This window comes from Epinephelus lanceolatus, chromosome 2 (assembly GCF_041903045.1).
Source record: "Epinephelus lanceolatus isolate andai-2023 chromosome 2, ASM4190304v1, whole genome shotgun sequence".
Taxonomy (NCBI): domain Eukaryota; kingdom Metazoa; phylum Chordata; class Actinopteri; order Perciformes; family Serranidae; genus Epinephelus; species Epinephelus lanceolatus.
Genome location: NC_135735.1, coordinates 33,308,708 through 33,324,499, shown reverse-complemented (window position 1 = coordinate 33,324,499; position 15,792 = coordinate 33,308,708). Strand labels below are relative to the sequence as shown.

The following is a 15,792-nucleotide window of genomic DNA, read 5'->3' as shown; positions in this document are numbered from 1 at the left end:
CCTGTCAGTATAGACAGTATCACAAAAGCTACCTGTTTTATTGTTTTGTGTTTTTATTGTCTTATGTCGTGATAAGAGTGATAACACATGCTATGGAAGCTAGTGTGCACAGATATGAATACAGGTGTGCCTTGAGATCTTCGCTTGTCCTTTGGTGTGTGTTGGGCACAAAAAGTTTGAAAACCCCTGGTCTAGAGGTATAATTGTCCAATAATTCACAAAAATGTAATAATTATTACAGAAAAATCTGAATACTTAAGACAAAGGTATGCAGTAGAACCCAATTCAATTATCTCACAACCCCTGAGATTTACTTTGTGAGCCTTTGGAGGGACCCTGACCCCTATGTCCCTAAGTCCATACTGGACTCAAAATCTCAACAGTATATAAAAATTCCCCTCAAACAGCTGCAACAGTAAAAGGATGCATCAGTATTAACAATCTAATAATATTATGTAATAATCAGTCACAGGGGCCATTTATCCACATAACTAGTATTTTTATTTTTGATAGTTTAAGTTGCAGTTTGATTAGGCTCCTGTGGCAAATATGGTTAGCATTGTCGCCTCACAGCAAGAGGGGTCCTAGTTTGAAACCCAGGGTGGGGGAGCCCTTCTGTGCAGAGTTTGCATGTTCTCCCCATGTCAGCATGGGTTTTCTCCAGGTACTCCAGCTTCCTCCCACAGTCCAAAGACATGCAGGTTAATTGGTGACTCTAAACTGACCGTAGGTGTGAATGTGAATGTGAATGGTTGTCTGTCTCTATGTGTCAGCCCTGTGATAGTCTGGTGACCTGTCCAGGGTGTACCCTGCCTCTCACCCAATGTCAGCTGGGATAGGCTCTAGCCCTCACCATGACCCCTAACAGGACAAGTAGTTATGGAAAATGAATGAATGATAATGTTCCTTTACTAATACTAAAACAGGATTTTAAATGTAGCAGTTTGTAGTATTTTTACACTTTTTCAGTGGTACTTTTGCTTTAATAAAGGATCTGAGTACTTGCACTAATAATAAGAGACTGATTTGACAGCAAACTGATTCATTATCTGCTTGTACTTTTAAATCTAAATATTAATCTTAATGAAACAGAGAATATGTCAGACTCTTAAAATAGAATTGAACACTAATTTGTGTAAAATAAAGGTCTGTTTTCCTCATAATCACTACGTATAAATGATGAACACACTGTTCAACCAATACTACTTCACTATAAATACCAGTGTGAGAATACTCAGGCACATATGGGTGAACAATAAAAAGAGTAATTGTTTGTTCCACTTTTGAGATTATCATTTATACTGCATCTTAACAACACTCTCATCAGTTTTCAAGAGTGAAAAGCTTCTTTCTGGTGGACTGTCGAGAGCGACTGCGAGCTATAGTCATCTGTTTTAGGATCCATTTCACCTTAAACACAGCGTGATATGACATTGCTACTGAGACCCGCTGAGCTGAGCTCTGTATGGGACCACGAGCAGAACTGGTTCTCTTATAAAAGCACAAATAGAGCAATGATTTAGGGCTATTCATCTAGGTCAAGAGAATAAATGCAGCTAGTTAAGATGAGACAAATTAGAGAGTCATGCTACGCCAGCAGAATCATGAGTTAACAGAGAATAATGATTTTCAATGTTCTCCCTTACCTCTTACTTTGTCTTCACACACACACACACACACACACACACACACTCACACAATCACAAACATACACACAGGCTACAGCACATTCCCTCGGTAATGCATCAGCTGTTCTCACTACGCACTTGGAGAGCACAGTTTTAAAAATGGAAAGCTGGGAGAAAACTGGAGGTGGAGAGGAGTTGTTGCAAAAAATGTGTTAATTTTTAATAATCGTGGATAATAATAATCAATATACTGCGCGTCGCTCCGCAGAGAGGATTAACATAGTGACCTGTGTTTACGGCTGCAGAATGGCCGCTCTGTAATCAGCATTGTGCAGGTGTGTTTCTGCATCTCAGTGTGCGCCTGTGTTTAGCATTCAGAGTGACGAGGGTAAGAGACACCTCAACGGTAGCAGTGTCTGAGTGAATAAAGGTCATTATTGTGGAAAAGGGAGGCACGGAAACCTGGGAAACAGTGGGAGAAGGGGAGACTGGGTGAAGAGAAGAAGTTGAGACCAAGAAGGAATTCATAAGAATGTCGTCTATGTCCTACAGACACACCATTAACAATTCTGCACCTTTGACATTTAACCAAACATTTTTACAGACTTTACACCTCAACCTTTTTCTGTCTCATGTGGGAAAACACGTCTTTGTGTGCTGGTTTGGAATGCGAGGAGAGAGTGTGGGAGCCGAGGAAGAAATGACTTTACTCACTCAGCATTTGCCATGGTGCTCACTGATGGAGAGGGGAGATGTGGAGATGGTTGTCGCAAGGTTTCCACTCAGTTGTGGCTGTTTTTTTGCTGCAGTTGACCTTTTCACCTGATAGATGCGGCTTTCATGTTGAACCTGGGAAGAGCATGGTCGTTATTGCAAGTGAGGAACTTACTTAAAAAGTTACTGCATATTGTAGAGTTACAAACATGGCAACATTTAGTAATGCTACGCGCAGGACTAAAAACAATGTGGGTGGCAACTCTAAATACAGCAGAGTGTTAGATTTAGGCCTGTTATCTGCAGCAACTTCTGATATTAGGAAGAAATCATTGTCAGAAAATTGGTTAACAGAGTAAAGCTCCTTCTCAGCTGCATATGAGTTGTTCCTTTTATCTAGTGATGAAAAATATGTCACAACTTGTATTACTTTCAATTCAGGCTTGACAAATCATGAGGAACCTATCTGAGAGCTTGTCCTCAGTATGGTCAGTGACAATGGTAAATGTCAGGAACAGTAACACCAACCTTGCTGCTTTTTAAGTTTATGAAAAGTTTAATTCAATGAAAACAAGGACTACTTAGCCTATACTCCACATAGTCACCAAAGACGCTGTAGCCCCAAACATTAGGGAACTTTTGTTAATGTAAACTTTTAATCAACACCTATCTGCTTACAGTTTTGGGATCAAACATCTCTACAGACTTTTCTGTCCCTGCCATTAGAGTAATACATGCACCAGTGTTAAAACTGATTCCCTTGTTAGTATCATATCCAAACTAAATGAGAGTTGTGCACACAGCTACTGAGAGCTCCTCGCTGAACATGCATGAATTATTTATTCGCAGCAAAGGGACCTACCTGTGTGAGATTTACATTGTTGACGGGTAATCGTGCCTCCCGCTGCCTCCTTGCTGATAGTAATGTCTCCCTCGGTGGTGATCAGAGTAAGTGAAGCAGCAGCAGGCTCGCAGTGTGTGTAGGCTGCAGCTATCCTTAGCACTTTTGCATTGGACGAGCACCACCACCACCACCACCACCGCCGCCGCCGCCGCTGTTCCTGCTCCTCCTGCTGCTGCTGCTGCTCCTGATGCTGCTGCTGCTCCCACTTGGGCTGCTTAGATTTCAGTGCAAAACCAAACAGGGGCTGGAGCTCAAATGCAAGAAGCATCGTCTCTCGGCAAGATCATATTAGCATCTAAGTGTGATTCAGTCTGATCAAATGACGACCCCCATCTAAAGTGCAGTCTCCTCCGGGTTTGCGTGTGCTGCTCCAGATCCAGATTCAGGTCCCGCTCCTCAGCCGAGGGTTTCCCCGGCGAGCGCAGCGGGGAACCCTGCGGAAGGAGCTGTCCAGGTGCTGAACCGAGCCCGACGAAGCCTCGGCTCTCCACCGACCCCCCTCTCCTCACAGCAGCGGCCGGGCAACACTGAGCCAATTTCACCCAAACGCCATCAAAACATTGACGTTTTGGTGCCGGAGACTGACAGTAGCCAATGAATCGTGTGACATTTGCATCGCTCCGGTCACGACATAGCAGTCTAAAAATGTTGGTCGTGGGGTGGACGTGTGTGTGTGTGTGTGTGTGTGTGTGTATGTGTATGTGTGTGAGAGAGAAAGAAAGCCTGTGAGATTTTCTCAGTTCCCGATTGAGGCCAATTTGAGAGCGGATTATCGCCACAGATGATTTTATTAGCTTTACGCCTGGTAGGTCGTCCCTCTCCGTGTCATGAGCGTTTTTTATGGTTTCCCAAAATAAAGATACTATGGGAATATAAATTGCCCTTACAGCAATTGGCTTAACCGTTTGTCATTCATCGGGATTAGCCAGTCGATGGTTAAAGCGCACATCAATCAATCTCAAGCGTCTCTTCCTTTATTTAAACACGCCTGGACGTGGGCTGCTGGAGATGTTATAGGCTGAGGCGCACATTTCAGGGTGTGCGCAAAAGGAGAAGGAGAAGCGGTGATCTGAATTAACAGTAGTAGGCCTGTAGTTACAACCGAGGAAGGATGCGTAACGCCCAGTGTGCTCAGGGACTGGCTCTGGAGATGCTGCTGTGGAGTTTAAGAAATACATGGGAAATAAAAAAAAAAAGCACACATTTGTGTACTGAATGTAATTTATTGAGGGAATGAGCATATCATATGAGCAGATATGATTTGGCACATGTAGAAAAGTGCATCAACACCAAAACTTTGATCAATGAGCCATAAACACTAACTTAAAATATATTTTAATTGCCTCTTTGAAACCTATAAGGGCAGATGTGTATTATGATACAAAATGACCTTTCATTTTTCTCATACAAACTAAAATATTGGAATTTTCTCGAACACAAAAATTATTGCAACTATCATTGTTGGAGCTTTTGTTATAGAAAAAAGCTGAATGTCAACATAACCTCACCAACAGACTGTTTATATATTGGAAATTGCACCTTCATGTTATCAAAATATTCTCCTTAGTGAGGAAACAGTATGCCATCAGAAATAATGTATTAACATTGTATAAAGGCATCTGTCAAATTTGGACTTTCTTCCAAACATGCAGCTCTTTAGTCTCAGACTATATGACCATGGTTTCAAAAACTACCTTTACCATTGCAATGGATACTAAATACATCATCATCTATGCAAATTACAAATTTTTGTGTTTAACACTGGGCAGTATATCTTTAATTTGCGACAACTGCTTCCTGAAATTAGAAACTGAAGTTACCAAGGCTATAGTGAGGGGAAATCGAGAGTTTCTGCTGGTCTGTGTCACTTGCACAGCTCTCTCTTCTGTTTTAGAATTATTATTTTTTCTTTTAAGCTGCAGAAGCAGACCAGATGAAGCAACCATTAACAGCTGGAGCTAGGTAGTAGAGATATGACCTCACATCTGGACAAGAAAAGAGGCACTGTAAGATTCTGACTGATTTCCCTGTGCCCCATTTAACCACAGTAGATAGATATCTTACAAAAAGAGTATTAATTTGTAGGCTTACGTTTTTTTCCATTGGTGAAACAAAAGTGTAAAAACCATAAGTGTAAAACCTACGTAAAAAGGAAGAGCACTCAAACCAAGATCACCTTGATGGTGTGAAAGAGGGGCCATACTCCTCATACTTGCCTTAATAAAAAGTGCCTGCGCTGAATCAAAAACTACAACAATAGCTTGTGGGATACACAAGTGTATATCTTTTACTCACCCGCAACGCAAATAGACCACAAGGCTGATGTTAGAGGGTAAGATATGCCTTGAATGTGTGCGAAATTTGGGAACAAAATATATACACATATATTTTACAAGAGTATTCTATCACATCTGAATACTAAAGAGATAATTGGTTTGTTTATATCTGAACTTAGTGAAACTCACTAGTAATATGAAGCTGTGTTTACGCACAGTCTCCGAGGGACACGATTTCCCTAAATGATGCCATTACATTCATGGCTACAGGGATCAGTTTCCTGCTTCACGAGCAGAAATGGTGAGAGCAATACCCGGAGTGGTAATGTGAGTAACACTCTTTACAAAATGTTTGTTGTTCCCGACTGTTGTTGCAAACAGGATCATGACGGGTCGTCTTTATTCTCCAGTTTGTCCAGTGTCACTGTGGGTCGCTCAGTCAGCCTAGATGGACCAGGGTCATGACTGTAGTGTACTCGTGCTGCAGACTGTCCGTGTCAGTGTCGCACAGCGTGTAGTCGTCTTTGACGATTCGATCGCAGCCAATCTCGCCGTTACCGAACAGGCCGAAAAGCGGGGTGTTGGGGAACACCTTGTGAAAGGCGTCAGCCTCTACGTTGGCCTGGTTGTTGTAGTAGTTCTGGCCTCTACCCACGCAGGCGAACATGAACCCCAGGGTGTTCCGCTCGGGAATTTTGGCTGCCTTTAGCCGCCGGATTGTGGCTTCAGCCGCCTTTGGGTTGCTGATGTCTTGGTCCAAGAGCACAGATGCCCCCTGCACCTTAGGGCCACTCAGGGCCAGGCCCACCACACCGTATGCACCCTGGTTACAGCTACAGAGTGAGAAATGATGGGAGAGGGAGACTGTGAATATTGTAAAGGGAATGGTGTAGAAATGGCAATGCAATTGTTTATCTATAAATTTAATCAAAGCCTATTGGCAGTTCAATAAATGGTATAAGTGACGGAGAAATAGAGAAATCAAAATGAGGGGAGATTACCTACAACATATGGAAAGCCCTTCAGTCAAACTATGTTTGAGGAAGCCTCAAAATATTTGAACAGGAAATCACTTGCAATTGTTATTTTTGTATTAAAGGATTATTTTTCACAAGTTAGCTAAGAAATATCTCATGTGTGGTGAAAGACATTAACTCACCAGTGTTTGGGAGGAGAGAAGACACTCTCAACCAGCCCTCCAGCGATGAGAGCTTTGCTCTTCGCCAGTGGCTCCAGTATTTGGCTGAGGAAGCGTGCTCCTCCAGATTTATATGCCTCATATACAAACATCAGTACCACACGCAGCTCTGGGTTGTCAACCAGTCCTGGAGTGAAAAAACAACAAACAAAAGAGTGATGCAAACACACAAGTTCAAGATTTTACACTTGTTGCATTTCCCTGTTTGTATTATTGAGTAATTATTGTGAGCACACACTCACCTGCTTCTTTCAGGGCTGTTGGAGAGATGGACTTCTTGCAAAAATGAAAAGGCTTGATGTGGACACCTTCTATGCTGGGGAACATGACAGCAAAGCCAGCCTCCCCTTCCTGGTACTCCTGAGGAAGGCTGGAGCAAGAGCCACTGGGAGTCACTGCAGAGGAGCAGGCATAATATTCAGTTATATACTGTAACTTACAAACGTCATGTGTCATGGAGGCCCGTGAGTCTGAGGGATCTTTCAAGCAGCTTATTTCATCACGTGAGTTCCTCCTCTGTGGCTGACATTGTACGGATCACAGAAATCAGCTGTTTCAGTGTTTACTTGGACTTTTATTGACAGACATTCCAGCTATACAGAACAACTACTGGACATGTTTTAAATAGCCATATTATAGCCGACATTTAAACAGCAATAAAACACTGCAAATTAAATAACTTGAAAATAAGCTACATGAAGAAGCCACCTATTGAACCAAGTGTCTAATCAGAGGTTTAGCAGCAGTGGTAAAGGAGGAAAAACACTCAGTGCGCCTTGATGTGTCAACTGTCATGCAGCTGCCTGGTCATTCACACCAGAGGTGCATTTCTTTGCTCTGGTCAGCAAGTTATTCTGCTCCTCTGCTCTGTTCTAATCTCTGTCTCTGTCTGCTTGTGTGTCTGTGTGTGCGAATGTGCATGCGTGTTTGTGTGGGTGTGTCTGCTCGTATCTCTCTGTTTAGACACAACTGACAAATACATGGAGGCATGGGGTGCATATTTCATCATTAATCAGATCATTTATATCATATCTAACACAACCTTTACATTGTTCATAATACATCATTAGTGTGTTTTCCTGACAAATTCACTCGTAGCTCGTAGAAAATAAAGACCAGACACCAAAACTGTCACTGCGGATCGCATCTCCGGTCTTTTCTACAAGCAGACCCGCAGTGTGCTGGAGGTCTTCCTGGAGAACGTGATCCTTGATGCCGTCACTTAACTACACTGAGTCCACTAAGAGGAACACCGTGACTGCTCTGTACTGCTTCAGTGGATAAATAGTTCCGTTGGAAATTACTTTCTGAAAATCTGTTCTGTATAATATAATTTTATATCTAAGTTGTCCTGGCAACATATCTAATAGGTCACACAATATCAGGCTATTTAATATGCTATTAATGAATCCATTTATTTATCTGGCATATATCCAGCCACACATTTCGGCCATTGATATTTTAACCTGCCGGACAACTACACCTGATACCGGCCAAAAGCCAGCATATGCTGGCTAACATAAATTCTGAACTTAAACATTCTAAATGTGTAAATTAACCTAAGGTGACCTAACTTCTCCGTTTATTGTTTGACACCTCGTTAAGTAATGTCTGAAAGGATGGATGGGTGCTGACAGTTGAAAAAGTTCCCGTTTACCTATTTTTTACTTGACAACACTTTATGCACTATTGGTTGAAGCCTGGATTTTGGGTCTACTGCTCATTGTTATCTCGGAGCCAGATCATTTAACTTGGGAAAAAAAAGAGAAGATATAGATGTGAGAGGAGACAAGCAAGAGGCCACCACTGCTAAAGACGACTCTTTAACATGTCAAAATAGGAAAGTACAGGTGTAAATAATTAAATTAATTAAATTACATTAATAACGTGGAATTCTATTTAGCTGCTTCAGTTTCAGGGTCCTCATATTGTGCATGCTAGCTTACTGTTTCACTGTCATGGCTTAGTGGAACACCGATAGGCCAGGAGCCAGGTCCAGTCATTTGATTTTGGCACAGGTAGTTTCTTTGAGTCAGCATCTAGTGGCCATTAGAGAAACTGCAGCTCAAGGTACCATAGCATTGACCTCACCAATCGACCACACTTCACTGATGCTAGGTTGTGAATTGTTTTTCAAGGCTAACCACGCAAAAACTTATGTAAGAGGAACAGTGGTTACTTGTAGAACTTTACTGATTTAAAGACACTTAATAGGATCTTTGCTCAACAACACAAACTACAACCTCAGAAAGACCAGCACATATAGTCAGGTCCATAATTATTTGGACAATGATACAGTTGTCATCATTTTGGCTCTGTACACCACCACAATGGGTTTTAAATGAAACAATGAATACCTGCTTAAAGTGCAGACTCTCAGCTTTCATTTAAGGCTTTTTTCAAAAATGTAGTATGAACCGTGTAGGAATTACAACCATTTCTTCACACAGTCCCCCAACTTTAAGGGCTCATAAGTATTTGGACAAACTAACATAATCATCAATTTAACAGTCAGTTTTAATACTTGGTTGCAAATCCTTTGCAGTCACATCTTCAATAAATACAAGAGAACCAGTTCCACTGGCAGCCATACATGGCCATGACATAACAGTACCTCCACCATGCTTCACTGATGAGGTGGTGTGCTTTGGATCATGAGCAGTTCCTTCCCTTCTTCCTTCTCTTGTCTTCCCATCATTCTGGTAGTTGATCTTTGTTTTATCTGTCCATAGTATGCTGTTCCACAACTGTACAGGCTTTTTAGATGGTTTTTGACAAACTCTAATCTGGCCTTCCATTTTTAAGGCTAACCAATGGTTTACATCTTGTGATAAACCCTCTGTATTTATTCTAGTGAAGTCTTGTCTTGCTTACACGAGCAGCAGGATGAAAGCTGAAGTGTTTGGGGCACCATTATCTGCTCAGATTCAACTAAATGTTTCAAAACTCATTGGACGATGCTTCACAGTGCAGATGGACATTGACCTGAAGCATACTGCAAAAGCAACCAAAGACATTTTTAAGGCAAAGAAGTGGAATGTTCTGCAATGGCTAAGTCATATCATCTGACCTGAATCGAACTGAGCGTGCATTTCTCTTGCTGAAGCCAAAACTGAGGGCAAAACACCCAAAACACAAGCAGGAAGTGCAGACGGCTACAGTAAAGGGCTGGCAGAGCATCACCAGGGAAGAAACCCAGCATCTGATGATGTCTATGTGTCCAACACTTCAGGCAGTCATTGACTGTAAAGGATTTGCAACCAAGTATTAAAACTGACTGTTTAATTGATGATTATGTTAGTTTGTCCAAATACTTATGAGCCCTTAAAGTTGGGGAACTGTGTGAAGAAATGGTTGTAATTCCTACACGGTTCATACTACATTTTTGAAAAAAGCCTTAAATGAAAGCTGAGAGTCTGCACTTTAAGCAGGTATTCATTGTTTCATTTAAAACCCATTGTGGTGGTGTACAGAGCCAAAATGATGACAACTGTATCATTGTCCAAATAATTATGGACCTGACTGTACATCTGGAACACCAACACACCAGGTATAACTGCACTACCCCCAATCCCTGGCATTAAATGCCCTTCTAAATGAGCTCCGTTAAGGCAGTTTAGCAGACGGATGAGCTATCGTGCAAATGAGAAAACTTCAGGCTGTGCGGTCATAAATGTACATGTTCATTAGAGAGGCTTCATTCACCACTCACACACCTTATAGATTTTAAGGTTTACATTTTTACTGAGCTAAACCTCTGGTGAGCAACTGCATTTGTGCATTACAGAAAACATTTACTGTTTTCAAAATGAGCATATACAGCACATTAGTATCTCATCTGTCCCCATCCTCCACTGTGTTGCAGTTTATGGATTTCATAAACAACAGCAAAAAATACTATGTCTAGTTTAATCACAAGACATCATTTGAAAACTGTGCAGCCCCAGTGCCAACATGCAGAAATAATTAGATGCACTCGAGGCTATATGGCAGACTTATTACAAGTAATCTATGGATTCAACCTTATCCAATCAAAGATTTCATTCAATTGAATGTGATGTGCAGGGTGACCTTGCGGTGACCCTCAGCTGCAATATCACAAAATGAGTGTTATCACAAACAGCTGAGGCTGCCATTAAACCTGATAGACGACGGGAGCCTGATAAGCCATCATCTTGAGGAAAGAGAACATGGCTGATGGAGAGTCACATCTCCACAGGGTTGTGATTATATGGAGAAATGGGGAGCACAGCACCAGGCAGACTAGGCAATCTATCAGAGGCAGAGGCAGGGAAGTGCCAGCCACCAGTGGTGCTTTCCAACTAGGCAGCAGCAGCGGGGATTAATGCGTAGTCCTCTATGCTGAGAGGTGAACTGTGCCTCTTTGATACACCCAAGACACCTGATTAGCTTTCATACTTTGAAAAGCACCCGAGTGGATGAACACGCTACGGCTACATGTTGGTATCAGTTAAGGCATCGTTTTTAAGCTCATTTAAGAAACAATTTTATATCGACACTGAACTCAATGATTTCCTGTATATGAGGGATGTCTCAAGAACCGATATTTGAAACCCAAAATTCTCCAGTAACATAGGGACCGGGGGTTTACAATTCTTCTGGACCTGACAGGGCGGCGTAAATGCCTGCAAATGTCAGTGTCTGCCGTTAAATGCCGAAGGGAAGAAGAACACCTATCAGTGCTTAAGAAAAACAGCACATAGAAGATCGCGATAAGTGCAGCTGCAGCGACAGCTCCGCCCGAGAACTTCAATTCTATTTAATTTAAATGTTTTTAATAACAGAGTGTATGTTTAAGTACATGGGATTTATTGTTTTTGTTTTTTACCGTGGTATAGTATTGGGTGTTGAGAATCGTGGAGTTCCATTGGTATTGATATCGATTACTAAATTCTTACTATCATGGCATGCCTATTGTATATGGTTACCTATGCTTTTATGGCAGGTGGGGATTTTATTTTCTTCTACATGAATGAGGGAATGTAAAAGAGCCAGAAAGACTGCACACTTACAGACAATGCCCGGTGTCGAGATGCCCATGACGTCACAGCCTTTGGGGAAGAGCAGGTTCAGTTCGTCAGCTGTGTCTGGACTGTGACGACTCCTTTTCGCTACAGAGTAGTAGAGAAAAAAAACATGCTAACGAGAAAGGTTGCCAAATGCTTATTTCAATAAGCACATGTTGCTGGAAATAAAAAGTCTATTACGCAACTATTTTAGATTAAAATATATTTACATCAGCAAAGCTCCTCTTTCTTAACAATGAGACTGTAATTCTACTTTCTTAATGTAGAAAATTACCGCTAAATACATATGGTAGAATTTTTAAATTTCAGTGAGATCTATAAGAAACAAATACGAGCAAATTAATATACAAGTCTTAATTTTCAATTTTTGGTTGGCTGGCAGGTGTCTGTTGGTTCTAGTCAATAAATAAACTCCTGTTTTCAGTCCATGTGGAAGTTGTATTAAACGGCAGGTAACCAAAGCAACTATGAAATAAACTTCACCATGACTACAACTGACTACAAACAAACTTTGAATGACACCTTCGGTGCATCTTTTCTGGCTTTTAAGTATAAAAAAACCCCCAAACAAACAAACAAAAAAACCCTCCATGATATAAGTGCCATAATACTCCCTAATGGGGTATTTGTGCTTAAAGTGCAGGTTATCAGTACTAACATGTACTACTGAAACTGCAGTGACAAAGAGGAACAATGGTCACAAGATGAAACTGACCAACAGGGAACAGACTGTGAGCTTAAACATAACATGATTCCTTTTATTGTTTTATGATTACTTTGCCCTCTGAATGTAATAGTGCAGCGAGTAGTCTGTCCCATGTTAGCGGCTTCTAGTTAATGTAGTACTCGCAAAGAGAGATCCATCTTATATTATATTTCAGTAACCTCTTGTTCCAACACAAGACTAGAAGACGGGAGTCTGAAGCAGGGACTTTAGATAAAATCTCTTGCTTTGAAACGGCATAACTCCACCCCTCTGGTTAACTAACAAAACAACAGAGGCAAGACTACAGTGACACAGACAACCTGAAAAACAACATTCTTGTACTTTTTTTTTTCCCCCAAATGGATGTGCATATATGTATGATTTTAAATTTAAGGGATTTTTATAGTTAACATTTTTTATTCCATCCATTTATCACATATTTAACATATGTGTAAAATACACATAATACAGGTTATCTGTGCATCCCAAATTTATTTTTGGCATATGAGACGCCTTCCACGCAATTATGATGCTGTTGTAACACTAACTAAATCTGTATTGCTGAAGGATTGTGTTACACCACTTATGTCATAGGACATGTCTTTCTACCAGGAAGAGTATCCATTTTCTGCAACTTATACATGTTGTTCTCTTCACTCCAGTACATTTGTCTGATAGCTTTAGTTACTTTAAGGATTAGAATTTTAATAACCATTCCTGTGAAGTGAAAACTATGTATTTCCAAATTTCTGGATTTTTAATGTGAATGTTTGTAATAAACCTAAGAATATAACGAGTATAGAAAATGCATCATCACAAAGCTGAGAACAGACCTGTTTTTCTGAGCTCATGAAAAGTTGACTTTTAAAATATATGCAATTCACACACAAGAGCGATGCTAATGTATGATGAACCTACAGAATAGGATGCAATGTAATAGATTAAACTTTCCAACAATGTATATGGTAGATAAAATTAGCACAGCTGACCATGTTTACCATCAGCAGCAGCAAAATGCAACATAGACATTAATGCAGCAGTATATTGATCCATAAACATTTTACTGTACAATGAATACTTTTACTTGTGGACCTTTAAGTAAATGTTCCTGGTAATACATATTTTTACATCAGTTAGGTTTTGGAAGCAGGAGTTTTACCTGTAGTGTCGTATTTTCACAGTGTGGTATTAGTAAAGTCTCTGAATACTTCTTCCACCACTGCTTTCCACTAATACCACAATGTATGCATGATACAGATGTGCACCTCACAGACGACAAACTAACAAACACAGTATAGTAAAGTCCATCAGCACTGAGTACCAATATCTAATACATACCTTTATTCTGTCTGTAGCAATATTCTTGTCCATTGAAGGCCTCACAGTCTACCAGTGCCAGAACTGTTTTGGGCAGGAGAAACACTTTCTGTGAGGAATCAGAAGCAAAGAACGTGTGTTAAAACAGTGTTAGAGACTCTGCTGAATGCAGTCTGGGCACAATACATGGGCCAGCAATATACCACACATTATTAGTCATTTTTAATTAAAAAAAAAAAACATGAGATAAAGTATTTTTTTTATCAGCTCCAGAACACATTTCCAGGTTGTCACCCCAGGACTACAAGAGAAATCATTTCAAGATGTTAATTATCTACCACTACCATCATCCATGTTACTCCTATACTGCAAATTTGCCAAGTACAGGTCTTTTACGTCCCAAACAGCTCTCCATGCATTACCTCCACCTCCTCAGCCAGGATGCTGCAGAGGACATGGGCCTCTGTGTTGGACGGTCCACAGGCTGACACCCAGGTCAGCTGCTGTTGAGTCCTCAGCACTCTGCGGGCACAGTTTCTCCACAGTCTGCACACACTGTGGAGGAACACAAACACTCAGCTTTACCTGCTAGCTCGGTCCAAACTTGGCCAGAGAGTTAGCAATTCAGTTCGTGCGTCTGTCAGGTAAACAGGAACAGGCAGCTGCATGCAAATAACTTTCACATAAATGTTAAGTTAGGTTAAGTAAAATTAGTCCTAAATTACTCTGGCTGTCACAGTAGCTCTCTAACTGTCCTGTGTGTGTCTGAAAACTAGTTTCACTTCCATTCGACAGCCATTAGTGTTAGCCAAGTTAACTCATTAGCATACAAATATTTCCCGTTACCTTGCGATGCGGAGGAGAGATTTGGTCGGTACGAACGTCAGGATCCGCTCCACCACTTCTGCAACATTGCTGAGTACGTATGATGCCTTGCTGTCTTGTAAAGAGACGGTAAAGTCTTGGTTTTCACCCATATTTCGCTCTCAAGTCGTGTCTGTTCCAGCACGGTTACCAAGCTAACTTTCACCTCTGCTCTTCCGTCACTGCAGATGCGACACAGTGCCCCCTGCGGCGAGGAGGAACTATGGCAGCTTAAAGGTTTACCGTAGTTTGGTTGTTTTGACTTGTGCTAACACATGAGAGAACATATTTCTGTTACACATTGTTTATTTCTGCTGGGATCTCTTTTTCTTTTTTGCCCCCCCCCCCTCCTCCCCCCCTTTTGAAATACTCAAGGGGGGTACTCACTTTAGCACTTTTTAAGTTCCTCATATGATTCCATCTCATGTCCAAACTGAGGCTATAACCTGTGATAATAGGTCATAAGTAGACATGTTTCTTTTTGTTAACAATGCTAGCACAAAAGGGGTTGGGAACTACTGCCTAATAATACTTTCATAAGTGACAATGTTGTGCTTTTTATTTTTATTTATGTGCTAAGTGTCACTTCACTGTAAAAGATTAGTGCTTTGTTGGTAGTGGTATGTATAGAATTTCATGTTAGAAGGCGGCCACAGTAGTGAGATCTTACATTTACCCCTATTTTGTCTACACAATATCAAACTACAGTTATCACCTTGTGGTTGTATGCCCCTGCAGACCAGTCATGTTGCAGTTACAGTTCACATCCATGTCGGACCGCAATCATGTAGCCATTACAGTGCTTCAAATATGGATGTTGCTGCAAAGAAGCTACATATTCAAAAAAATGAATGCTTCACACACGTCATCAACCTGCAGCACAGAAGATCGATATAACTGCCAGAGGTTCAAGGTGGACAGCCAAGATTAGTGTCACCAATTCAGTACCTGACCAAATGTCCCCCTTCTGTTCCAGAGAAGAGGTGAATGGGAAGAAAAAAAAAAAGAAGTTGCCCTTTGACCTTTTTTGTGTCATCACCTCATTATATCCTATTAGACATTTGTGTGAAATTTTGTCATAATTAAGATATGAATTCTAAAGTTATGGCCAAAAACATGTTTTGTGGGGTCACTGTA

The 15,792-nt window shown here is 41.0% G+C and overlaps 2 protein-coding genes across 2 annotated transcripts in view; both read right to left on the bottom strand.

The window, feature by feature from the left end:
• Positions 1-3,751, bottom strand: part of LOC117265837 (transmembrane protein 266-like) — a 59,388-nt gene extending 55,637 nt beyond the window's left edge. The window contains exons 1-2 of the mRNA XM_033640615.2: positions 3,205-3,751; positions 2,343-2,477 (exon numbers count right to left, since the gene is read on the bottom strand). Of these exons, the coding sequence (XP_033496506.1) occupies positions 2,343-2,356 (14 nt within the window). The 5' untranslated portion in view covers positions 2,357-2,477; positions 3,205-3,751. The remainder of the gene's footprint in view (positions 1-2,342; positions 2,478-3,204) is intronic.
• A 698-nt stretch (positions 3,752-4,449) lies between these two features.
• Positions 4,450-14,828, bottom strand: fbxo22 (F-box protein 22). Its single transcript, XM_033630268.2, has 7 exons — positions 14,638-14,828; positions 14,214-14,346; positions 13,813-13,900; positions 11,754-11,852; positions 6,963-7,115; positions 6,682-6,847; positions 4,450-6,355 (listed from the first exon to the last, which is right to left on the bottom strand). The coding sequence occupies exons 1-7, from the start codon at positions 14,766-14,768 to the stop codon at positions 5,962-5,964; spliced, it is 1,164 nt and encodes a 387-aa protein (XP_033486159.1). The 5' UTR covers positions 14,769-14,828; the 3' UTR covers positions 4,450-5,961.
• Between the last annotated feature and the right edge of the window lie 964 nt (positions 14,829-15,792).